The sequence below is a fragment of the Apteryx mantelli genome, chromosome 3 (genome assembly GCF_036417845.1).
Source record: "Apteryx mantelli isolate bAptMan1 chromosome 3, bAptMan1.hap1, whole genome shotgun sequence".
Classification (NCBI taxonomy): Eukaryota; Metazoa; Chordata; class Aves; order Apterygiformes; family Apterygidae; genus Apteryx; species Apteryx mantelli.
This window is the reverse complement of record NC_089980.1, coordinates 30,930,614-30,956,622: the sequence shown is the minus strand read 5'-3', so window position 1 is coordinate 30,956,622 and position 26,009 is coordinate 30,930,614. Positions and strand designations below refer to the sequence as shown.

Sequence of the window (26,009 nt, the reverse complement as noted above, 5' to 3'; positions counted from 1 at the left end):
TCATTCTGCCAGTGTCTACACACAATCATTTCCAAGATACTTAAGATGACATTCATGGTCTCCTTCCTCTCCCTCCCCCACCCCAAACAGTTCTCTAACTGAAACTGTGACAGGTTTAGTTTTTCAGTATACAAAAGTAGATACATTACAGGATGGGCATTATGGAAAGAAATTTGTTATATTCCCAGTGTATTTTTTGTCTGAAAAAGCTATTTCACACTGGAAGTACTACCACAGACACCAATGGAACTGATGTAGAAAAATGGATGACAGGGACATGCAGTATCAGGATTGGCTGGTGAGGTCAGACCCAAATCTGCAGCAAAATATGTTCTGTGCTAAATATGAAGTTCTGTGCTATGTTTCAAACTAGATACATAGGCCGTATATTAATATTGTACAGCTACAAGTTACCCTTTAAAAAAAAAAAAAAAAAAAAAAGCTGAAAAGCAAAGTCAATTTCAACCCCCAGAATTTGTTACCTGTTTAATTTAGTGATGATAATGTTGCCCCAATTAATGAATGTAACCACCTCTCCCTCTGCCAGTGTCTCTGCATCTGCACCCTCAATCAGCACTCTGGAGCCATACCACACAGGTTTCAAGCCAACATCGGCATTCTGTGAATAATGATTTTGATTTCAAAGGAGAGACTGTTACTATGTAAGCTGACCATATTTAATATAGACTGCTTAAACACTTTTTTATTTATGAATAAAGATTGAGAATAACAGTAATGGAAAGCTACAGTAAAGCAGCCGTTCTTAACGGTCTCTCAGGCTTCTGGTTAATGAGCTTTCCATGCATAACTCTGACAGTTCACTTAAAAAAAAACCATATCCTGTGCCAGACACTAGCACCAAAACAATTAATAGCATGTCCTGTTTCTTTAAGGTCCACACATCTTTAAGATCTCACAAGTAAAAACTAAGCAAGTTTTACTCAAGTTTTCATCTCGCTTTGCAAATTCCTTTTAAAAAGAATATCATAACTCTCATTTTCACTTTTTTTATATAGCTAATATGGAATCAGCTATAATAATTACCTTCTTTCAACTGCATAGATTTTTAAAGGTAATAATTCAAAATGGATGTCATTTAGAACATCAAAAATATTCAGCTTTAAAGCACTACAACAATGGAGATGATTATTTTTAAAAATAAGGAAAACAGCTAGGAGTTTTCAGCTAGTAATTTCAGTTAAACAAGCAACAATTAGGAGTTTGAAGTTTGTTTATTCTGGTCAGTCCTTATTTCATTATACACAGGAAGCAGCATTTTCAATATCTCAATACCTGAACATGCAAGTTTGCATCTGACCAAACCTTTTGACCTTTTGATTCTTAAGGAGTTGCAATTCTCACTTGTATCTACTCAAAACCTTTCTCCTTGATAATCCGCCACAGGGAAAAAGGCAAACTAGACTTTTACCTCTCAGTCATAACAAATTGCTAGTAGGATACTCAGTGAAGGAGAAAAAAAAAAAACCAGTAACGTTTACATGCTTCTCAGTATATGTATGATACCCAAGAGATGCTTTCAGTGAAGTTGAAGTGTAATTTGAGATGTCATGCTCAAAGGAAAACATCTTTCCTAATCAAATAAATTTGTATCAGTAACACATCCTCCTCCTTAAGATGTATCATTCTGTTTACTAAACCTCTTTTCAGAGCATCAATATTTAATACTTCACTTCTTTACATAAGTCTAATTTTATAAAAACTATTAAAAAAACACTTCCACCAATAACTCACTCTTACAGATAAACAGTATCTATTGCATGATAACCATAAAACTTGAATTCAATTTTATATTTAAACTCTTCTGTGACACTATTTACAAATACAAACAATAATAAAAACAGTCTGAGCATCACTGCACACTTATCTAGTCTCTTCTGAAAACTCTCAGAGGCACATTTCAGCATAGCTTTGTCTATGTGAACTGCATACATTTACAAAAGCAATTTCCTATATCATTCTCCTAACTGAGTACACATGTTCAGTAATTGCCTACTTTTTGATGGTTCTGTGAGGAAAGTACACCTTGGTTTCACCTCATGTTGTCCCAGCAAGTTAAAACCAGGACTTTCCTAGCTGACTGCTCTAACCCAAGGTACATCCAACCTTACTGTTCTGCAATATAGGTGAACTAAAGTAGAATAAAATGAGAACCTTTGGATGTTTAGCCACTTCTTTCATCTCCTCTTGAGCTTCAGGAACATTTACTGGAACCACTGCATCTTTCAGTAAAGCAGTGTACCGAGGTGCTACTGGGTCTATAACCTACAGAAAACAAATGAGGAGGATCTTGACTATATGACATTGTCAGAAATAAAATGTTATAGAAAACAAGAAAAACAAAAAGGAGTATTAACTGGTATTCTTTGTGTTACTGCATTTTTTTAATATTTGCTTTAACATTACTTTAATTCAAAGCTATAAAAAAGACAAGTGAGACAACAGTGGTAATACTTTCCTATTTCCCACCTTTACTGAAATACTTTGAGTAAAAACTATGGATTCCATACTACTGATGCCAGAAGCAATCAAAATTATGAGCTAATGCCTCACAGAGAAGACACAGTAAAATGTACTATGATGAAGTTTTACTGTGCACATACGTTCTTATATCTTGACCACCTTCTTTGTAAGTAGCTGAATTTAAAGCAATTTATCAGCATACTTCTTTGACAGCACAGGACCTGATCCCCTACTCATTTCCCAGACCAGGACTCCAGCAGAATCAGGGGTAGACCTAGCCATATAGGAAGCACTGCTTGAGTCTGCAATTTTCAAACAGTAGCATTAGATACTATAATAAGGCAACACCATAACACTGACTTCATCAGGATTTTCTTGCCAAATTCATGTTGTAGAAAAGATATCACAATGTCCTCCTCTATTTTTATTGTCCATTTTCAGACTCAATCACTGTATTTTTTCCACAGTGTTTTTCTTGCCTTAAATACTGGTTTCATTAACTGTTTGGAAGCACTTAAACATAATTCAAGTAAAACAGTTGTCTAAGATTTAAGAGGACTATCAGAAGTCTACCAGTTTAACTGGAAGCTAAAATAAAGGAAAACACCTGCTTTATTAATATGCAGTAACTTTATTTTTGTTGTTTATTCATGCTTAAGTGAAAAACTACACAGCAATTTTTGGAAAAAGTATTTAGCATCTTATTACTTGACTCTAGCAAGTAAGGCAATATGATGATACACTTTAAGAAGTCACATATTCATAAGTTAGTAAATGCTGAAGTTGCACTCCTAATTGTTAGACGACTCTAGAAAAGGACTTGTGTATGCATCTCAAACTAGAGGTGAATTATGTGATTTAATATCATAATTTTCATAACTAAGTGACTGAATTTTACAGTGTTATTACCAGGCTCTATATTTAATCATTAAAAACCACAACCCTTCCTCAGATGACAGGTACTAAAGGAAAAAAAAGAAATAAAAAAAGGAAAGAAATAAGAGCTCTCCCACTATGAAAGTCTTCAAGCCCAGGACAAAACAACCTGCGTGCAAAAAACTGCTTTTGCTTATATTACAGATTCCAAACTATCTGCACAGATAGATGCAAATAAAATTGGCCAACAAATATGGCACTGTCCAAGGAGTCAGAGGTGTAAGAGACTCAGTTTGAAAGCCAAATGTCAGCACTAACCATTAAGGACTTTTCCCCAAATCCAGTTCTTAGTCATAAGTATATCTATGCAGCAACAGAAAGAACCAATTCATAAACCTTTGTGTACTTAGAAGACCAAGTGCAAAATACATGAAGGAATACAAGACATGCCAGACAAGCAAATGCTACTTAAATGAACAGACCTGGGTACAGTCTAAGCAAAAACAAGCAGGAATCCCAATGCAAGATAACAGGTGTTTCCACAATCACACAAAATATGCAGTCAGCATTCTAATAATTCGCCTTATTATAGTGTCCAAGCATCCGCTGCCAAAAAGCAACTAACCATGTCATGATGCAGTATTCCTTATTTGACATTCAGTCAGAAACATCAGCAGTGCTGGCTTTATCTACAGAGGCAGTACACCCAGCATCTTACTCCGTTTGCCACCGAAAGGAAAAGTGGCCAACATGAGTCAAATTGAATAAGATTTGCATTTATGTTAACAAATAAGCCAAACCAGAACTGGACAGCATTTTAAAACTAGGAATAATGCATTTTCAGTGAGTTTGTAGAGCTCCTGTTATATAAGCAAATATGACTGTGCTATGAAGCTGCAAAATGATAGCTTATGCTATGTATGCTTACAGCACTGTAAGCTATATGCTAAGGTAAAAAGCATTAATAATACCTTCTTACAGATAGCTCGCAGCTTGAAAGCAGAAAAATGAAATGCAGTTTTCATATCAGATTTACAGCAAATATCATTACCCTTCCCCATACTATTAAGTAAAACAAGTAAATATTGGTGTAGGAGAATCAGTAGGATTAGTGCTAGTTCCAGTCAGAAAAGGGCGACATTCCATTTTCCTGAAAGTGTGCCAAATGATGTAACATATTGCCACTGCTACTTGTTGTGGTAAGCACTTCATGAACACTGGATTCACTACATATCCCAGAAAGAAGGATATTAAGGGTAGCATCAAATTAAAATAAGCACATACCTTTTTGTTAAAAGACCAAATTTTATCCCATTCCATATTCACGACAGATCGAGAGGAGCCCTGGAAAAAAAAAAAAAAAATATATATATATATATATAAAAAAAAATAATCTAGCAATTAGACCCACTTAAAACAAAGTCCTTTAAAGACTACACACCCTCTACTACAAGCTTTCATCAAAATGGTTTAGAAAGGAATCTTCAGCTTGCAAAACACTTAAGTAAGAAACCTGCCACCCCATTTTGCCAGGATCTGTTCATATGTGTTAATATTGTTGAAACCTTAAGCATGAGAACAGCAAGCCTTCAAAAGAGGAAACCTCAAAGTGACAAATATTTTAATTGAAACTTCATGTAAACTTGTTCCTAGCAAGTGAGACTCAAAGAATCAGGGAAAGAAAAAAAAGAAAAAAAAAAAGTAAAAAAAAACCATCCACCTGAGCAGCAATAAACTGTTTTAGCCCTTCAACTGTCATGCCTCTTCTCAGGACACCACGTACAGTGGGAAATCTTGGGTCATCCCTGGTAGAAAAGGAAGATTCATCAGTATTACACACTGAATTTACCTATTAGACAGACTGATCAAAAGCTTTAATAGTGGTGCCATATAAATGGCACAGCTTCACTTTATTTTGCTTGGGTAAATTTAGAGAGAGATGAGAAGAGCTAACCTAACTGAAAAGGCTAAGCTCTTATCCATCAAATATGTATGGCGCAGATTTCCTTCTGCTTCACCCCTGGGATGGAAATCATCTCTCTGTGAAGTGGCTCTTTTCTACGTCTACTCAATCTTAAGTCTCTATGAAGACCTGGCAAGGCACAAATTATGTCCCCATCACATTACTTCCTTTTCAATTGCACCTGAACCCCATTAAACAACTGGGCTTGATTCTTTCTTGCTAAGGAGAAAGAAAAAAGATGAGTGATAACACCAATATCACCTCTCAATGACATAAGTGATAGAATTCTATGGTTTTCTTCTCTTACACAAGAAATCGAAGAGCTGACTTTGAAATGTAAGATATATGTTGGTAGGAATAGGAATTACACCTTGCTGAGGTCCTAACAGGGAGGCTTATGAAGGGAGGGGTCATAGTAAGACCAGCTACACCAGTAGCATAAAGTAGAATTTTGGCTCTAGTAGCGTGGCTCCATACTTACTAGGAATCTAGGCTTCCAACACAATCAGATAAATAAAATGCTACAAACCCTTGCCTGATTTAGCATCAGCAATGAAGTTCTTCAGACTCCTGTACTAAGAGGAGAGGATATCAGTGGGTGTGCTCCCACAGCTAGGTCATTATGGGAAAGAACAAAGAAGGAGCCTTTCTAGGCTCTAAACTACCTGCAGAAGTGTGAACCCACCATGCACCCTCTCCAGGAAAATACTTAAGCTACCAGGCCACCAAGTACCCTCTATCTTCTGCAGAAACCCAGTTAACGCACAAAAAAAGAATATAAGAACAGAAAGATGGCAGAGGAGAGAAGGGGACTGAGAGGGAGGGAAGTACGATGGATTTGACTAGATGGATGGGACCAGAAGTTCCTCAACTTGGATCCGCTTCTGGCATTGTTCAGGCATTTATTCCATGACTTTTAGAGTGGAAAGTATGTGAGTAGCCCTCATAGCAAAAGCCAGAGCCCAGAGATAAGCTACCTCACGTTTATTACAGGACATGAGTACGTACATACACAGTTACTGAATCGTAGACAGATACATTGTATGTTCACAAGCCAGCTTGCCTGCTGTAATTTGTGTTCTTATATTGTTCAAATATTCATTCATGCTGTTTTGATGTTTAAGCACTATCCAAAGCAGAGAATGCTTGCATCAGTCATGAGTACCTTAAGGAACGATGCTGAACTACAACTGTGTAACCTACCATCCATCTACAAGCCCTTCGTTGACAAACCATGTAAGCTTTCTTTTAGAGAGCACAGTGTTGTTGAGGTTTAGCCGGCTGTACTCCCAGATATATGGTTTCCTTATGCCCAGTGCCTCAATGATCCAGTAGAATTGCTCATCTCTGTCATGGTATTCAGTGGTTCTCAATGCATGTGTGACACCTTCAATACTGTCAACAATGGGGCAAGCAAAGTCATATGTGGGGTAAACCCTGACAAAAAAGACCTTCAATTAGCAAGGCAGAACAAAACACTTTCCTTACATTTAAACCTTCAAAGCACCACTCCAAATATTTATAGTCTATGATTCTCAAGGCTTTCACATCAAGACTTGGTTGAAATAGCACATATACCACAGAGCTCATCCATAAAAAAAATTCAAACAGAGGAAAATACATTTTTAAAGCAAACACAAAGCCTTCAAGAAATTAATTGATCATAGCATTAGCATTCAAAAATAAATTAAAAAACCCTATACTGTTTTTTTTTTTTTTAAATATAAAATGCTGTCTTAGTTCTCTCTGCTTCAATATCAAAAAGAAGCAAACTGAAGCATCAGTTAGCCAGATAATGTGCAAAGTTTTCATCTTTAAAAACAAACCTCTACCCACAGTCATCACTTTAGTATTATACACACATTAAATCAATGTTTCCATGCTGTCAAATCTACCAGAGCCGAGTTGTATGGCTGGAAATAGAAGCTTCAAATAAGCACTGAACCATAGCCTCCAGCAATTGGGTAGGCTTACTTCAATGCACATGCAGCAATTCTTCACTCTGCACAAAGGAAGCGGTTGCTGTGAAAAAGGAGGCCGCCACGCAGGTAAGCAGCTCAAGGATATTTTGCAGCAATAATGTAAAATTGTCAAGGTTATGTTTAAGTTTAATAGCTAGACAGAACAGTTTTGTCACCTGAGATACAGCCATTAACTCTTAATACACCTTCTGACTAAAAGCTCTTCACTGACACACAACGTATGGTGGACCAAAATTGAAATAATACACACTGGTAACCATGAAGGCTAATTTTCACCTTTTAAAAATCATTTACAGATGCTTCAGAAAGTTAAGGAACTCATTATATATTCTGACTGAAAAATGCTAGCAGTTCCAAGTAGAAAAAAAAGTTAGTATACTAAAGAATTGTAAATACCCTTAAAAGAAAAAACAAACAAACAAACAAACAACAACAAAATCACAGGCCACCCAAAAGGAAGTGAACATACTTGTAGGTGCTTCCAGTACGTGGGTGAGGCTGGTTTTTGCAGCGATAAAGAGTTGGATCCCTCAAACATCCATTGTTACTACTCATATCTATTTTTGCTCGTAGACAACAAGTTTGCCCGTATTCTGTTCCCTTTTTCATTTCTTCCCACATTTGGAGATTCTTCTCAACACCTAGGAACAATAAAAATAAATAAATTTAATCATATAATGAACTTGACTACAGAACCATGTTTTATTACTGCAATAACAAAGAGCAACATCACCCCCTCTTTAGACACTGGAATTCATTTTCACACATTTCACATTCTGAATTTTTTAAAAATTGTAATGATTGAAGACAAATTCATACATACACAAGTTTACTACATCTGTCTAAATTTACACTTATTTTTCCCGGCCTTGCAGAACAAAGTACTGAACATTTCCAAGTTCCTACGAACACCTTAGAGATATACCTTTGTTCATAAAAAACAAGTTTTGTTGCTAAATTAAAAAGATATGAAAGCATGAGGGGAACCATAAGGCATCTTACAGTTATTTCTGTGTTTAGATTCCATTCTTTGCTCACGCTCCACTTTCATTTGTTCTGCAGGAGTGTCATCCACATATGCCTTCCCTTCTTGAATAAGCTTCTCAGCATATTTCATTATTGTTTCAAAGTGATCTGAGGTATATGTAAATTGATCTGGTTTGATGTGAAGCATTGCAACATCTTCAAGAATAACCTGCAAAGTGTCAAAGTGTATACTGTAATATTCAGGTATGCAAGTTTTCTTAAACATCCATCCTCTTTACGCCAGATCTGGTGTTTTAAATACTCCATTGTCCAGGAAGGATAAAGCCATAAGAATAACATGACATGCATGAGCAAAAATAAATGCACTTGTCATTAATTTGCATCCTGTAATTATATGAGATCAGACAGACAACTTCAAGAAAGAGGTTGGACAAAAAAAAAAGACAAAAGCTAAAGCAAACTACTTGTTACAGACTGATTAGCAAGAACGTTAGGCAACTAAAAAAAAAGCCTCCTTGATGAATTCTATGAACATGCCTTGTCATTAGGAGTAGTAAAAATAGTAAATATTTCATAGACTCATAGAAAAAGGTCTGGAATGGACAATGAAAACTCATTTAGCTTCAAACAAGATCAGCTGGGCTGAAGCCATTCCCAAAAGAGGGTAATTGGTGAAAACTGGTTAGGCAAACATTGGAAGTTTTGAAAACCTCTTTTGCCAAACAATTTTTATATTTACGTCACATCACTTTCCACGTCATAGATGCTACAAATTGAGAAAGCTGCAGCAAAGAAATATATTTTTAAATGTTTTAAAAATGCATCCAACTTAAGCACCTGATATATTTCACATTTTCTGTACAAATTTAAGCCAGCAGTATTTATGAAATGCAAACAGTGTATTCCAAGAGGCTTATATCTACATACTATAAAATAAATATTGGAGAAAGAAGAAATAAGCTACCATAGGGTTTTAAGCTTTATTACAGTAAACAATGAAATTTCTTCCCAGCATAGGTTTGTAAGTGTAACACTACTATCCTGCAAAGTAGATCACTGTGCAACAGCAGATCTGCATTCCATTTAACTTTGAATTAACTTATACAGTGAATGATTTCACTGTTCTGTCATCAAACCTTTTCAAAGTCTTCTTTTTCTTTTTCTGGATTTGTGTCATCAAACCTCATAATAAGTTTTCCTTTAAAGTTAACTTGGTAGTGCTGATTGAGCAGGGCAGCTTTTGCATGACCAATATGCAGGTATCTGAAAAGAAACAAAAGAAAAATATACATCAGCACTTCTTCTGTTAGACTTTCTTCTTTTTGTGAGGGAAGGCTTGGAATGGAAAGTATTAGCTAAACCAAACCAAAAATCAGAATATTTGTTGAAACACCCAGCATTTATAAAAGCAGGTTATGTTTTTTCTACTACAATCTTAATAAGTATCTGTTAAAAATGTTTAAAGCCATAAATTAAAATGTCACTATGGATATAAAGATAGAACAGCAATTATTATCTTCAGTTTTACAGATTAACTGATTGTGGTGTAGTAGCTACCAGTTAATCTGAACCTCTCACATTCACAAGTGTGGAATTTTCTGAAATGCTGCTTATTTTAAATTTTTAATGAGAAAAATCACTACTGTGAATTTAAAGTAAATATAAAAATCTGAAATCCTCAAAAGGAAAATTATTTCTAAAAAAATTATAAATACACAGGCACCTAAAGAACAGTGTTTTAAATAAAACACCAGAATTAAGCCACTAAAGCTACTTTTTAATATTGTTCTTGCATTACTTTAAAAGGTGTACGTTATATACATACATGTAATACATAACTCATATTTGAGCGACAGCTTATATTGAACTACTAGAATAAGAAACACTACTACAGAAGTCACATGATGCTGAACCTTACACAAGAAATACACTTACAGCAATTTTATAGCTTATCAGGCAATTCTAAAAAGAAATAGCATACAAAAAGCTGACTGAAATTTTTATTCAAGAAATTGGTTATGATATTTTTGATTACTTACTGATTCATACAGTAAAACTCTAAGTATGTGACAGACATGGTAAATAATCCCTGAGAGAGAAAACATTTCTAAACTGCTAAGTGACTTCTGACTACAACTATGTTCACTACATTGCTTATTAACATAGTGTAATAGAAGTAGATCAATAGATCAGAGAGTTTGGTGATGAGGCTCATCACATCTCCACTGTATATTTGAGGGGGTTATTTTGGACTACATACAGTCTGGACCCCTGGAACAAAGGCCTCCATTACACATCTGGTGTTAAGCTTACTGGAAGGAGGCTAGCCCCATATGCCTTTCCTTTCTCAGCTCCTCTAGGAAGCACTATGCATCCTTTCATACAACTCACAAAGACTGTATTTACACAGCACATCTCCTATAAGTGCACATGCCTCCATCATCCATGCAAATGCCTTCCGTGTGCTTCTCCTCATTCCACTTCTGAACAGCAGCATGGTGCCTGCTGCCAACTCACCTCCCTATTACAAGCTTAGGTAACACACTGCAATGTGTCACAGACAAGTAGACATACAGCTCTAAGGTAGATGTGGACAAAGCTGTAGATAATCTTTCAACTTAGGAGTCTTGCCTGATAAGCTGATTAACATCCTCACCAAAGCACCTTTTGTGTTCCAAGGAGAGAAAAACAAAACAAAAGAAAAACAAAATCTTCTTAAAGTACTTATGTTTCTTACCCACTTGCTTCAGGAGGAAACCTTACAATGACCTTTCCCATCTCTGCACCAGGAAGTTCAACAAACTTGCCAACATCTGCTTTCTTTTCTGTTGCCTTAAAAATTAAGAGACATAATAACAGATCACAATATCTGTATAATCAGATATAAAACTTAAGATGCAAGTTTCTCCTCCAAGGTTTCCTTTCAGAACAGACAAGAAAAAGAGCTGCCATAATAGGTCCTAAATTCACACTTTCACAAATTTCACGTTACTCACAGCACATCAAAACAAGATTAATTCTGGAGCTTTAAGTTATTCTATCTTCAAATTTAATCTGGGACTGAAAAGTCTCACCAAGTTGTTTAATTTATTAGATATAAAGAAAATAATTGCTAGCCAAGTTTTAATCATCTCACTGCCCTAAACCAACATGGGATTAACAAGTTCAGTCAACCAAAGACTGCTCTCTCTGCAGGTCTAGCAGGATCTCAAAATCCTAGTTAGAAAAAACAAACAGTGCAGTTAGAGAGCAGCACTGACTGAGAGTTGAATCATGAATCACATGATTCAAGTGTTGACTACACCACATATTCAGTTCTGAAAATGAAATTACCCATTTTTCTTAAACAAGAGTTTACAAAAATTTCATTTACTGTACAGCTGATTCCTTTTAATTCTCTAACTTAAAAAAGAGCTACAAAAAAAGTGTCCCTTATAAGTGTATTCACACAAACAAAGCTACTCTCTTCAGAGAATCTGAGTAAAGCTTACCATTTTGACCTTTGGTGCACCAGCAATCCACTTGGCTCCTACTGATTGAAAAGCACCCTGTGCCTCAAGAAAGCCATACCATCGCTTTGCATGGACTGGAGCTTCATTTTGCTGTAACTGCTCTTGCCATATATTATTACCTGTTGGCAAATAAATTTTTCAAGCTATTAATTTATGAAAATAGAGTGATTACCAAAAGCAATTTTAAAACTAAGAAAGACTGTGATTTAAAAAAAAAAAAAAAACTGCTTATTTTCTCTTTGCAAAGACAACTAGCTATGAGGATACATGGGGCATTCTAAAGGAAAAAAAAATCCCCAAACAAAACATACTGCATTCCTTTTTGGATACACCAAAGGGGAAGAGGGAGGGGTGGGGAACACATGTTTTTTCTTTGTATCACCCACCTCAAAACTAATACCTTTAGTTACATGTTGAAAAAAATGTTATCCCACTAATGTGTTTATATTCAATGTTTTCTAAACTTTACTGAAAGCAAAGCATGTTTTAATACTACTCTTTATTTCTGAGGGCTGCATATCAATGACATGGGACAAGGCACACACTTCACTAGGAAGATTCTGATTGGGCAACAGAAGAAAACTGAAGGAATACATTCATTTCTAATTTCTACACTAAGAGCTGCAACTTTGAAAAAATATTGAACGATGTTAGCCTTTAATCTTACAGTGTGTGTGTGTGTGTGTGTGTGCGCGCGCGTATGTATTTTTATTTCATTAGGAATTTAGTCATAGTTGAGTGATAGATTGGCATCTAAGTTTTAGACACGCTTTTAAAATTTTTTAAATTTAAAAAACAAACCCAAAGTTTGCTTTATCTTATACCCTTCAAAGGTTAACATATACCTCTTTTAATTACCCAAACTAAAAACCAAAGAAATATATTCTTCTACTAACATAATGAAACCAAAAAGTCTGTTTATATAATTTTACTCTATATTACAGAATAATTTAATTGATAAATCCAAAATTTCAGGCCAAGGCAAATTTTCCTATTTAGGAAACAGATAATGAAAAGACATTCTTATAATTAAAAAAAATAAGTTAAATAAGCTACAGGTTTTATTCAAAAGTTTTACTCAGCAAGAAACCTTTTACATTGATCCATCTATAATTACATCCTACAAAATTCCACATTAAAACCATAGGATTAAAAAAAATAGAATCCCAGGGTTACCTAAACTATACTGTTCCCATCACTGGTAATGCACAGACCAAAGTAGTATGCAAAGCAGCATACAGTCTGGCATACAGCTGAGATTTGCCACTAGCAGCCACAAAAAAAGGAAATATGAGAACTCTCATCTACTATGATAGCAAACCAATGAAAATGAGAACACCTGCTGATACCTTTCAGTACAGCCCAGACACACAAATCTGCAAGACTCAGAGAGTTTCCGACCAAGTAGGTTCTCAGAGATAGACAGTGGTTGAGTTCTTGGACTGCTGAAAGAAACAAGCTTGCAGTAGATAACTTTGAAGCACTGAATTCCAGCCAATGGTCAATCTAGTTGTAAGAGACAAAACATTCAAAGTTAGCAAAGGAATGAGAAAGAAATTTGTCAAAAAAAAAATCAGAGGTGATATACAATGAATTAATAGTTGAACAGAAAATATCAACTGGAACATAAGCATTAAATATATTGGACAATAAATCACAATATACGTTCAAAGAACCTTCAAAATAAAATACACTGAAACATTCACCCAGAACTATATTAAGCGATTAAATTCAATTTCTTCCTTCAGGATGTATACAAACTGCTGAAACTATACTGACTTTACTAAAGCTATTCCCATTATTGGGAAAAGAACAGCAATTCTTAGGTATTTATTTATCACACACATGGTATATAATAACCGCCATCATCCTTCAATAATTTAGATACCACATGCATTTCCCATTTGATCTACCTGGTATTGCTACTGGATTAGTATGCCATTTTCCCTTGCTCCCTATCTACTCTACCTCATCTCCTTCTTGCTTGGAAGAAACAATCCCCCCCGCACCCCTCATTTCCCTTTCCCCACCCCTGCAAAACAATCTTCTCCTATAAAAGGAAATACATCTTGGTGCATAAATTAAAAAAAAAAAAGAGTTAAGAATCAGACTTTTCATTGATATATAGCCCTTCCTATAAACTAAATCCCTTAATTCTGTAAGAGCCTGTAAGTGTCTCTTACAGTCTTCTGTCTCTATTTCATGTGCAAGTGTTCTGTAAACTGCGTTAGGAATCCTTCCAATATTCAAGCCAACGTGGCAGGCACAGATGTAATTACACCGCCATGGAATTCAGTTCAGTCATTTGCAGTTATGTTCCAAAATATTTCCACTGCAAATGCAGCTGTCACTGTACTTCTCAAAGCGCAACTTTATTTTTTGAAAGATGCAAAAGTGAAAAGAAGTATTTTATCAGAATTGCTGATCTTGAAAGCCTGCTTGCTGAGGTCTTAGGACTTAACTTAGAAAGAGTATTCCTGGTCAGAAAATCTAAATAGCCACTCACATCCTACTTTTTAAATGCTATATAAGCAATATATAAGGCAACACTTCTCTTGAGACCAGCTATGAGGGCTGAGGATTGACTTCTACTAGTTTAAAGTAAAGTTTTAGAGAGGAGCTAACTGAATCAAGTCCTTCAGTTCCCTCCCCAAATTTCAGAGGAAATAAATTCCAATTCCTCTGGAAGCTTCAGGCAGCAATTTAAAATTCAGCATATGGTTACTTTGAGCTGGACTCAGGAAGAATTCCCTCTTATTTCAAATCATATCCAATATTTGTAACAACATTTTTGTAGTTTGTATAAGCAAGGATAACTGAAAAAGCTTTCTCTTTGGCATACAAATTTTAGTGCCTTCATAGCACCATTAGGGAAACATTAAGGAATACACGACTTTGTGTGAAGGAACCTAACACTAATTTGGCAGTCTTGCTGGATTCCCAAACCAGAAAGCAAGTAGCTTGGGTCTCAAGCACTGAATGGAATCATGGACATGGTTTGCCCATTGTATAGACCAAAAACTGATTTGATATTTGGAGCACATATTTACAAGTTACAGGAGGATATTTTGTCATTAATTTAAGCATTACTTTCTAACGGAAAGTCACTGCACGTAGTGTCTTATGGTGTCACTGGGTATGTTGAAGTATTACACGGTAGTGAGGGCATCACAGCTGAAGAAAGTGAAAAGGGAGAACAGCAGACATCTCCTTCCAACCTGAATTACCCTGTGATGTTAGGGATTTGTCAAGTTAGGAGTAGCTGTTGAGGGTGGAAAAGGATAAGCCTTTCTAAGTTCAGATTTATGACTCTCCAGAGAAGGAGCAAGCTTGGGGGGGGGCAGGGGGGAGGAATCAGCATCCCAAATAATTGGACCCTCAACCTAATAATAAAATGCAAAACAACAGAAAAATTCCTCAAACAAAAACACTTTGACCACTGGCCAAAAGAGGGGGAAAAAAAGACAAGGGTGGGGGTGGGGGGAACACATGATTACTTCTCACCTCAGTGTGCTCCAAGAGATTCGAACCATACAGCCCAGCAGAACTTGCAACTCTAGCCAGATAACGAGCTATAGAATTCACATCGGTAAATACAACATGGCTAGAGAAAGAAAGAGATAAAATAAAGGTATATCAACTTACTACTTCCAATTCAATTTTAACTGTACACACATAGTTGAAAAAAGTGTAAAGCTAATGAAAAATCATTTCTGAGTAAGCCAACAGGCAAAAAAAAAAAAAAAAAGCAATCTGTTTTTACACCTGGTAACAATAAGCTTTTAAACATTAAACACTTTCTTTAAACAGACAGAAATGAAGGATAATAAAACTTTGACTGTTCTTTCAAAGTTAAAACATCCTTTCTCCACATCTGAGAGAATGCGTAAGTATAACTTGAGCTAAATACATTTTCCAGAGCATAAGGAGCTAACTTGACATTTTCTTTTCTTCTTCTACCAAAGGATGACTTTGAAGAGGATTCCTAGAGAATCTGCAGAGGAACAGAGAGGTCTCTATCCTGGCTCTAAGTCAGAGGGAGAAAAAATTTGTATGTTTGCTATTTACTTTGCTCAATTCACACGGGCACTAAAGACTGTCCCCTGTTAAACAGACGTGGCTGCCTGTATGTTTATTTTTACCCAGTCTTCTCCCCAGACAGAAGATTAAGTTGTCCAAACATGGCAATCTAATGGTACTATCTAAGGTAAAGTGTATATATGCAACATTACAATAGCAGTCAAAGATCTTAAAGCACACAGTACCACATATGCACAAACACAGTCCCCTACCCATAACACTTCCTATGCCTTTTTTCCAAATTTAAGCTGTAAAATGAGTTGTCCACAGTTACGTTTGCATCTCTGCTTAAAATCCGGTGATACCTGATCTGTATCTGGTATCCGATTCCAGTTAGATAAAGACTTGCTTTCCCCACTCAGAAGTGAGAATTCTCAACAGCTATCTATGTTTTAATCTCCCTTTTCCATCTCACATACAGTATTACCAAAAGCTGCATACTGTGAGAAATCTAGCTTCAAAACCATTTAAGGTAGATCATTAATATTTACTAAAGAGCTTTGGAAGAAAGAAGCATCACAATCTTTAATTCTGCAGATAATTCTTATCTCCACAATCTTGCATAGGGGTAGCTTTCAAACTTAAAGCTCCAATTGCTTCTAAACAAGCATCAACATCAATAAAAAGAGCTAAGTGTTCTATTCCACTCAATTTAATGGACTGAATGTTACACTGGAAGTTGTCCAGACAAGGTTTCATTTCTGTCTCCGCCACTATTTTGCCGAACAACCTCAAGCAAGTAATTTTCTTCCTGGTGCACCTATCATGTCCTTTATAAAATGAAAAAGAATTTTTGATAGGCCTTAAAAAACCTTGCAAAGATCAGTGAAAGTCCTGGAAAGATATAAAAGCCTTCTTGATATATGAACCACTATAATGGTTCCCGTTTTAGCATAAATGGATTAGCCAGTCTCATTAGGTTAACTGCATTAAAATTTACAAGATCATAGTTCATTTCTGCTTTTTTTTTTCTCTCTTCTTTTAAATTTTCAAGCTTCTAGGCTCCAGTATACAGAAGATCCTTACATTATTATTAAAAACAAAAGCTAATCAGGGATCAACATATGCAAAATATGTCCTGTTATAACTTCACACTGCTTAATAAAGCTTTTCCAGACTGAGAACAATTAAACATTTCACCTGTAAATAAGTCTGTGAAATGTATTTTTATTGTTTTCACTAGTTCATACTAAAGGAAATACACTTGATCACTCAAACAAAACTGAATAAATATGAGAAAGATAAGTGTTACTCTGAGTAAAACCTTACCTGTGCCTAGAAAGTTTTTTCTTTGGGGAAAAAAGCTTCCCATTCAACACAAATATACCACTACTTAGCTTCCTTTCTCTGAAAAGTGTACAACACATTAAGGATGCTCTTTGCAGTTAGTGACTGCTAACTCCAGAAGCAAGTACAGGCAAAGAAAATACTAGGTTTCTATAGATAATGCTGTGAACTGCTACATACTAAAATACAACATTCTTTGCATAAGCAGAAGGTGAGGCAAGATAGGAGAAGGGGGAAAAAAAAAATATATAAGACATAAGACAAAACACAGGATCTCTGGTTGTAATAAATCACTATTTGAGCTCATTTGTACAAAGCATTGCAGAACGGTTCTCTGCAGAGGTCAAATACATTTGCCTCTCTCAAAGGGCAACACTACTCTGATGCATGCACATATTCATGACGCAAAACGGAAAAGCCCTACTGCTGTTTGTTACCTGATAAGATGCAAGTATATTAAAACATTCTATAAAGCCATGAACATTTAGTTTGTTTGCTTAAGAGCTATTGCCACATGAAGTTTTGAAGCTAAGGTTTCAAAAACAAGCCTTAAGGCTTAAGGCTTAAGGTAATTGTATTTTAAAACACAATTCAGTACCTCAAATTAGTGACAATTAGTGACAAGCTTTTCAGCTAGTTAGATGTTTAACTGCATTTCAAAGCATTACTTTAAAAAGAACAAATAAAATGTTCTCTCTTATTTAAGTCATGTCACTAGCTGAATGGCAGAGCTCAGAGAGTTGTGATCAGTGGCACAGAGTCTAGTTGGAGGCCTGTAGCTAGTGGTGTCCCCCAGGGGTCAGTACTGGGTCCAGTCTTGTTCAACTTCTTCATCAATGACCTGGATGAAGGCACAGAGTGCACCCTCAGCAAGTTTGCTGACGATACAAAACTGGGAGGAGTGGCCGATACGCCAGAGGGCTGTGCTGCCATTCAGAGAGACCTGGACAGGCTGGAGAGGTGGGCAGAGAGGAACCTCATGAAGTTCAACAAAGGCAAGTGCAGGGTCCTGCACCTGGGGAGGAATAACCCCATGCACCAGGACAGGTTGGGGGTTGACCTGCTGGAAAGCAGCTCTGCGGAGAAGGACCTGGGAGTGCTGGTGGACACCAAGTTAAGCATGAGGCAGCAATGTGCCCTTGTGGCCAAGAAGGCCAATAGTATCCCGGGGTGCATCAGGAGGAGTGTTGCCAGCAGGTGGAGGGAGGTGATTCTCCCCCTCTACTCAGCCCTGGTGAGGCCACATCTGGAGTACTGCGTCCAGTTCTGGGCTCCCCAGTACAAGAGGGATGTGGCACTACTGGAGCAAGTCCAGCGAAGGGCTACAAAGATGATTAGGGGACTGGAGCATCTCTCTTATGAGGAAAGGCTGAGAGAGCTGGGCCTGTTTAGCCTGGAGAAGAGAAGGCTGAGAGGAGATCTTATCAACGTGTACAAGTATCTGAAGGGAGGGTGTCGAGAGGATGGGACCAGACTCTTTTCAGTGGTGCCGAGCGACAGGACGTGAGGCAACGGGCACAAACTGAAACACAGACAATTCCATCTGAACATGAGGAAAAACTTTTTCACTGTGAGGGTGACAGAGCACTGGAACAGGCTGCCCAGAGAGGTTGTGGAGTCTCCTTCTCTGGAGATATTCAAAACGCGCCTGGATGCAATCCTGTGCAACGTGCTCTAGGTGACCCTGCTTGAGCAGGGGGGTTGGACTAGATGATCTCCAGAGGTCCCTTCCAATCTCAGCGATTCTGTGACTCTGTGATTCTGTCACTGAAACTAACGGTTTCCTGAAAATCAAAGTCTAGGACACCCCAAATGAATTTCAAGTCATGCCAAAGTAAGATAGCTTCAGCAGAACTGATGCCATAAGATCCATTTATCAAAAGCATTAGTTGAGATATCAGTTCAGTTGAAGCTTCTCAAGTTACAAATACAATTGTAAGAGTCTTTAAAATAGAAAATCAAATTTTAAAATGATTGTACAAGTGAGCAAAAGAAGATTAATGCATTATTGAGAGATGAAATAACTTCTTAAACATAATCTGAGGCCAGGGTTGAGATGATGCAAACACACAAAAAACCCTGTCTGATGGAATCATGATTCTAGATCTTATCCACCTGGGACTGAAGTGCAGGAGAGTTTTACATTTTTGACCATTTCTATCACAGCTAAAATAAGGGTTGCTGCAATGCAGTTGTAATAAGGCATGTTAGTATAAAATTATTTAATATAATAAAAGAGCAGATTATTTCAAAGCTGAGTATGCAAATTTATATCATTCTAAGATCATTTCCATCTGTCACACAAGGAGTCTGTGCACGTACGACTATCAGTATATACATACACACATATATACACACATACTACCTAGACTGAGAAAGGAATATTAAATCAAAACCTGACTAAAACTACCTAAGTGGAAAACTCACTCATGAAAGTGCAAAAAAAGCATCCAATTAAGGTATTTTATATATGTTAAATCTCCCCATGTGCATAACATGCACTGAAAATTACCAGTGCTGTACAAACTAAATCCCAGTACAACCTGACACTTTTATCTTGCTTCAACTGTAATTCAGAACCATAAATTCAATGCCATCAGTAGACATGGCAAAAAAGAACATACAAGATCAGAGACTGCAGTAAGGAGAGGATTCATATCTGAGTCCAAGACTAACATTTTAAGCAGAAAACAACTTTTTACAACCAGCATCATAATCATTATGATTGAAGACTGTGAATCATCATCCCTGGTGCTATGATCTTTTGCAGAAATATGTATGCGGGCACAGGCTAGCTCTCTAAGGTCATGAGAGAGTGGAAAAGCTCAATCAGCATTAATTTATGAATATCATATCAGGATCCCCATGACACTACATAAAAATATTGTGTTATTTTTACAATCATTGTATACCTGTGCAGGAATACCAATTTATGTTGCATGAGTGACTTAACAGCATTTACTACTAGAGTAGCTCATAAAATACAAGTTTGTCAGTAAGTGAGTGAACAACAGCTGCATCTACTCAACACTACTTAGCACAGAACTTTTTCCCCTCTTTTACCAAACACAATCAGGTACTTGATTACAATATATAATTCTGAATTCATCACAGTGTTAAAATAATTAAAGTTATGACTGTGATGTTCATGGCCAAAGTGTGCCTCTTACTAGAGATCCTAGACATCAGAGATTTCCACCGACTTGACTGATGTGTCAATGGGATTTAAGGTATCAGGAAATCATCTCTTCATATGTCTGGATATCTTAAATGATATGGAATCTAAGATGACAATGCAGCTTCCTTAAAACTAACAGAATCAGTGCTGTATTTCTGATATGTATATGAACCTACTTAGATCAAGATATATACAAAAAACCCTCATGCCCCAAACTTGAAAATATTTATTCCAGTGATAGCCTACTCTTAGTAGAGCAAAACATGGCTTTCTACAAAATTTTGCAGATTTCTTTCTAGAGAACGCAGATGGATATACAGGATAGCAGGACAGAGTTAACTGGCACTTTTTTGAAATCACACTGTGCCTTCACATCTTTTATGCAGCAGCCAGCCCAAAACAGTGCCTTAAAAACCTTTTAAAGTCATTCTATCACACATGTATAAGTCTGAGCAATCATGCAAACCTGAACACAGTCTTGTTTAATATAAAATGACTTCCCTTTTGATAATTCACAGTGCATGGAAAAGGCAAATAACTAGACAACAAAGTGACCGGTACTATATAAGCGATTAGAGTAGACAGACACAAGTGTGTGCAAATAAGAATACCAGAGCTCTTTCCGTGAAAATGAAGTATACATTGTAAATGTTTTGTCTATGCTACAAAGAGACAACAGTAATGCAGTGATGAATAAAATCATATTCTTTTCCTCCTTCCTAAAAAGGTTACTGTCAATGTTACAACCATGTGATTTTTAGAACTGCTGACCCAAAGCTAAAAGGAGAGATGCAAAGTCACTTACTCAGATACACGGAGCATGGTTTCTTCGCCTTCTTCCACCAAAATTCTGACATCATTCTTCACATGCTCCACCGTCAACAGAGCTCCTTTAAAAAACGAGAGAGAAAGATACTGATTTTTCTTCCAATAAAGATGTATTTCATACTAGCAGCAAAACAGTTTCATTTCTTATCAAACAGGACAAGGCGTCCTACCTGGCTCCTTCAAATGAGATTACCCAGGGAAGAAATCAATGTTCAATCTTACATGCAGGATACTTCTTATACTTGGCAATCTTCATGATTATCTTAAATTGATAATGCCTAGTGTACAGTAATCCGCATTAAACTCTGCAAGCATCAGCAATAATAAATTTTGCTTCCACAGGGTATTGTAAAAATTAATCCTATCCCCCAATATATTAAGAGAACAGACTCAAAATGCTTTATTTGAACTGTGTAGTAATGTACTCCATCACAGACCTGAAATATGCAGCAAGGAAGGTCAGTTAGTGAATCCCTCAGTATTTTCTGAACAAGGATGAGGCTACTTCTTAACCAGATTTAATGTTTATTAAAAAAAATAGCCATCCAGACCAAGAAACCCTACCCATGACAAAGTACAGTAAGCTTATATACGGTTTTCAGAGTAGTTCATCTTTGACAGTAAAGGACAGGCTCTAAAAATGGAAGAATTACTGAAGCTTTTAGGCTACATCTGCAAATGGAAGAGAGCTCTGCCCATATTCAAAGTGGCCTGATGCAAGCCTGCTCTGATCCTGATGCTCTACAGCATGACACATTAGCTCAAGTAAAGCACCAAGCTAACTTGGCTGTATTATTTCTGGATTGGCTCTGATCCAGGTCCAGCCAGCTGAGCATAACCAGAGAAGCAGGGCATAAGAAGAAGAGCTTTGCTCAGAAGCATGTATAAAGACAGCAAGCTTTTGCATAGGCCTATATTACTTAAATGAAACTAGCTAAAGGACTATACTCTAGATGGTGACAGGCAACTAACCTGTTACAGTTTTCATAGTGTGCACTGCACTGTATCAAATCTTTTTAAGAACAACATATGGACTACCCAAGGCAGATGTTATTAAGCTATTAATACACTGGCCTAAATACAAAGCATTTGAGCTAGGAATTCCCTAGCTGTTACCTCTATTCAGCTACAAGCCCTTCTCATGACATTAAGCTTATGTTGACAGTAAATCAATGTTCTTCTTCCCATCCCTCAGTTACCTATCTGTCAAAGTCAGGATGACATCACTTACGCAGTATGTTTGTAAGACATGCAAGTATTTTAATTAAGGGATGGGAATGCTTTGAAAATAACATGTTTTGTGCACACCAAATTATGTAATTAATACTAGTGGCATTAATAGCTACTACACTTTTCCCCATGCACAGCAATGATGAACATATGATGGAGGAATGAGTATGGTGAGTGTTCTTGCCTTCTTAATGCAAATGTTTGCAGAAGTGTTCTTTTGTAATACTTAATATTTCTGACATAATTAAATAATCTTCTGCACCTTATCTCTAGTCCCACTAACCAACTGTCAAAAAAAAAAAAAAAAAAATCCTCCAAAGCCCCTAAACCCATGTTAACCATAGGTTATATTGTATAATATCTTCTCTAGCGAATCAGTAGAAACAAGTATTGGGAGAAAAGTTACTTAAAACTTGCATGTTATTATACCTTAAAACAGTAGCCATGCAAGTTGTGCTCAATTGTGAAAAAGTAATCAATAAACTAAGATGAAGAATGGGAAGAAAATATATTTTTAATAGCTGTAATAAAATGGAGATATGGTATGGAATAAATATAAAAGGCCGCTTCCAGACGACAGAAAATGCAGTGAAGAAGGCTCTTATGTTTTTAAGGGCAAAACAACATGAAAGGACAGTCAGCAACAGAAAAAGCAAAATTTACAGTGTAGCTTTGAACAAGCTCCCCAAACGAGATGCATTTCAGCAGCAGATTAGAACTGACAACCACAACTTATCAGTAAACAGGCACAGCCTGCAAACGAACAGTCTGAATTAAGGCTGCCTTGAAAACTGAGGCTCAACGTGCTAAGTCACTCAAGGGTCTACCCATGACTCAGTCCCTTTAGCATAAGTTACTCAGAGTGCCGGCAACATCCCAGCAAAGCATCACCGCAACCTGCTGGGGACCGGCCACGCGGAGGGCGGCACGGCCAGCCCAGCGCGACCGCCGCGGCCCGGGCACGACCCGCAGGGGCCGGCCGGCCGGGGGCAGCAGCCGCTGCGGCGCCGGACACACGGCCCCGGCCGGCCGGGACCCCCGCGCCGCCGCCTCCCCCGGCTGCACCCGAGCCGGGGCCGGGGCCGGGACCCCCGCGCCGCCGCCTCCCCCGGCTGCACCCGAGCCGGGGCCGGGGCCGGGACCCCCGCGCCGCCCCCCGCCGCGGCGTGTCCCGCCGCGCCGCCCGCCCCGGCCGTGCCTGCCCGCCGAAGGGGCCCGGCCCGGCGCCCCCCGCCGCTCCGCGCCAGGGCCGCAGCGGGCGCCGGGCCCTGCCCCACAGCCGGGCCCGGACGGAAGGACGGCCAGCGGCCTCCCGGGCGGCGGCCGGCCGCGGGGAGACGGAGAAGCCGGCGCGCGGCGCCGCATGATGCAACACGGCGGCCACGCGCGCCGCCGGCGGGGCGACGGCGAGGCCCCCCGGGACCGGGGACCCGCCCGCACCTACCGAGCGGGGGGTTCCCCGCGTTCACGGTGAGGCTCAGCGCCGCCATCCCGCCACCGCCGCCGCCGCCGGGCCGGAGCGAGGGAGAGGAGGGGGCGGGGCGCGCCGCGCCGCCAGCTCACGGGGCCCCGCCCCTTCCCTGTGCCACGGGGAGGGGGAAGGGGAAAGGCCGCGCTCCGCTCCGTCACTTCCGGTGAGGGGGCGGGTAGAGCGAAGCGGTGGCGCCCTGCCCCAGGGTTCCCCCCGGGGGCGAGGCCGCGGGCGGGGGTTCCTATCCGCTACGGGGCCGAGCTCGCCGGGGTGCGGGGTAGGCGGCGCTGGCTTGTTCTCGCAGGCCGCCGGGACGGTGAATGCGGAGTCCCCTGGAAAAGCACGTTTTGCACGTGCGCGGCGGAGGCTTGTGGCGGCCGCGTTTCGGGTGTCGGGCTCGATCGCCCGCCGCGGGTGCCCGGCAGGGCTCGGGCTTTGCAGCGGGGCCCGCGCGGAGCCGCCCGCGCCCGCAGCCGCCTCCGGCAGCAGCAGCGGAGGCACCTGCAGCCGCCCTTCTTTACGTGATAACGTGGCTCAGAGAGAGCAACGTAGGCTGGCACTTGTGTATTCAGTAGTTTAACCTATCTGGCTTCTTATATCTGTTTTCTTACGATTTTTTTTGTTATATTCCTCACAAACATACAGGTTTTGCAGGGGGTCACACTGTTCTGGGAATGAATTACCAAAGTACTGTGTTAGCAGTTTCCACAGGAGACGGACGCAAGCTCACATTGTTGCAAGGACAATGCAGTGTCATCGTGCTCTTTTTCCCCGCCCTCCCTCTTCTGTTTTATAGCTGATACTATAGCACCTAATTTGCCCGCAGAGAAACTCTCCAGTGCTTGACTGGCGGCCTGGCGTGGCCCTGTGCAGCAGGAGTAGAGGTCGAGCTGGAGCGTGACTGCTCCCAGCGTGCTGCCTTCTTTCCGTTTCCTGCTACCAAATTGCATTTCGAGCTTCCTTTATGTTTTTCTATATTAGCAATTCTTAGTTTCCATAAGTGTGGAAAGAAATCCCATAGCTTAAGTTGTTTGCGCATAGGACAGACACTAGTGTATGCCGTGTGCATTCTGATTCCAGTGTGACAACTGTAAGTGAGCAGAGGTGAATTAAATTACAGCACAATTAGAAAGTGGCATATGCTGAAGAAATTCACAACATACTGCAGGTTCTAGATGAAACTAAGGATATAGAGACATAGATGAGCATTATTAACAGCAGGTTTTCTATTTGACTTTGTGTTTTAGTGTTTATTATATGAAAAGACTTATTAAGGCAGTTTTTGTGTTGTCTTTAAGTCATTCTACCTCTACAACAGTGCTATTAAAGCACCTTGCAAATTCACATATAGATTTTGATCTCAGTACTGGAGCATACATAGCCAAGAATTCTGGAGAGGATGGGGGGGAATTATGTATAACTGAGTCAGTGAAAATTAGATTAAACTGTACATGTTAGGTTTTTCAGACTTCAGTTATGCAATCAATATTGAGAATAATTAAATTTACAACAAACCAAAATTTGAAGAAGGATGTAATTAAAGCAGGTTGAATCTGTCTTGCAAGTTCTTGCTGGTCATATACTTGAGGAAAGAGAAGAAAGGTAGGCTATAGATGAAAGGATTAAAAACACATGTTGTTCCTATATATAAACAGCTTTAATCCAGTCTAATGATAGCATTATGGACTGGCATAGGCTGGATGATGATAGAATGAAGTAAGTGATATTTTTTCTAATTTATCTGTAAACGTTATGAGGGTAAGTTGTCCTCAATATGGAAAGCGCTTTCCCAGATCCTGCTCTGTGTCTGCAGATGGAGAAACTGGCAACACTTAATCAGGATTTGTCTTGTTTGTATCCTCTACTGTCAGGATGTTCCTGCTTGCTGGAAATATAGCCAGTGTATATGCTAGCTTTAAGAACAGCTTAAATTCACTTAGGACAAGCCTGGAAGCGCTCCAGTGAAGTCACGTTGGTGTTACCCTAATGCGAGGAAAGGATCAGATCCAACAACTCTAAGCTTAGTTTAGAGAAGTAAATTAGAGTTGTTTAAAATGTTGTCTTGCAAGTAGAAAGAAATTAGTATGGCTTGAACACATTTGGTTGAAAATTGAATTCTGAAATTTTCATCTGT

General features: G+C 38.7%; 1 protein-coding gene across 4 annotated transcripts in view; it reads right to left on the bottom strand.

The window, feature by feature from the left end:
* EPRS1 (glutamyl-prolyl-tRNA synthetase 1) overlaps positions 1–23,943 on the bottom strand; it is a 42,387-nt gene extending 18,444 nt beyond the window's left edge. For 2 of the 4 annotated variants that reach the window (XM_067293049.1, XM_067293050.1), the window contains exons 1-14: positions 23,849–23,941; positions 21,152–21,236; positions 15,306–15,405; positions 13,151–13,307; positions 11,781–11,920; positions 11,027–11,121; positions 9,426–9,552; positions 8,305–8,497; positions 7,772–7,943; positions 6,524–6,757; positions 5,078–5,162; positions 4,642–4,701; positions 2,173–2,283; positions 483–619 (exon numbers count right to left, since the gene is read on the bottom strand). In XM_067293049.1, the coding sequence (XP_067149150.1) occupies positions 483–619; positions 2,173–2,283; positions 4,642–4,701; positions 5,078–5,162; positions 6,524–6,757; positions 7,772–7,943; positions 8,305–8,497; positions 9,426–9,552; positions 11,027–11,121; positions 11,781–11,920; positions 13,151–13,307; positions 15,306–15,405; positions 21,152–21,236; positions 23,849–23,894 (1,742 nt within the window). In that variant the 5' untranslated portion in view covers positions 23,895–23,941. Of the gene's footprint in view, positions 1–482; positions 620–2,172; positions 2,284–4,641; positions 4,702–5,077; positions 5,163–6,523; positions 6,758–7,771; positions 7,944–8,304; positions 8,498–9,425; positions 9,553–11,026; positions 11,122–11,780; positions 11,921–13,150; positions 13,308–15,305; positions 15,406–21,151; positions 21,237–23,848 lie in introns of all 4 variants that reach the window. The other 2 variants (XM_067293048.1, XM_067293047.1) reach the window with 2 other exon arrangements.
* Positions 23,944–26,009: the final 2,066 nt, after the last annotated feature.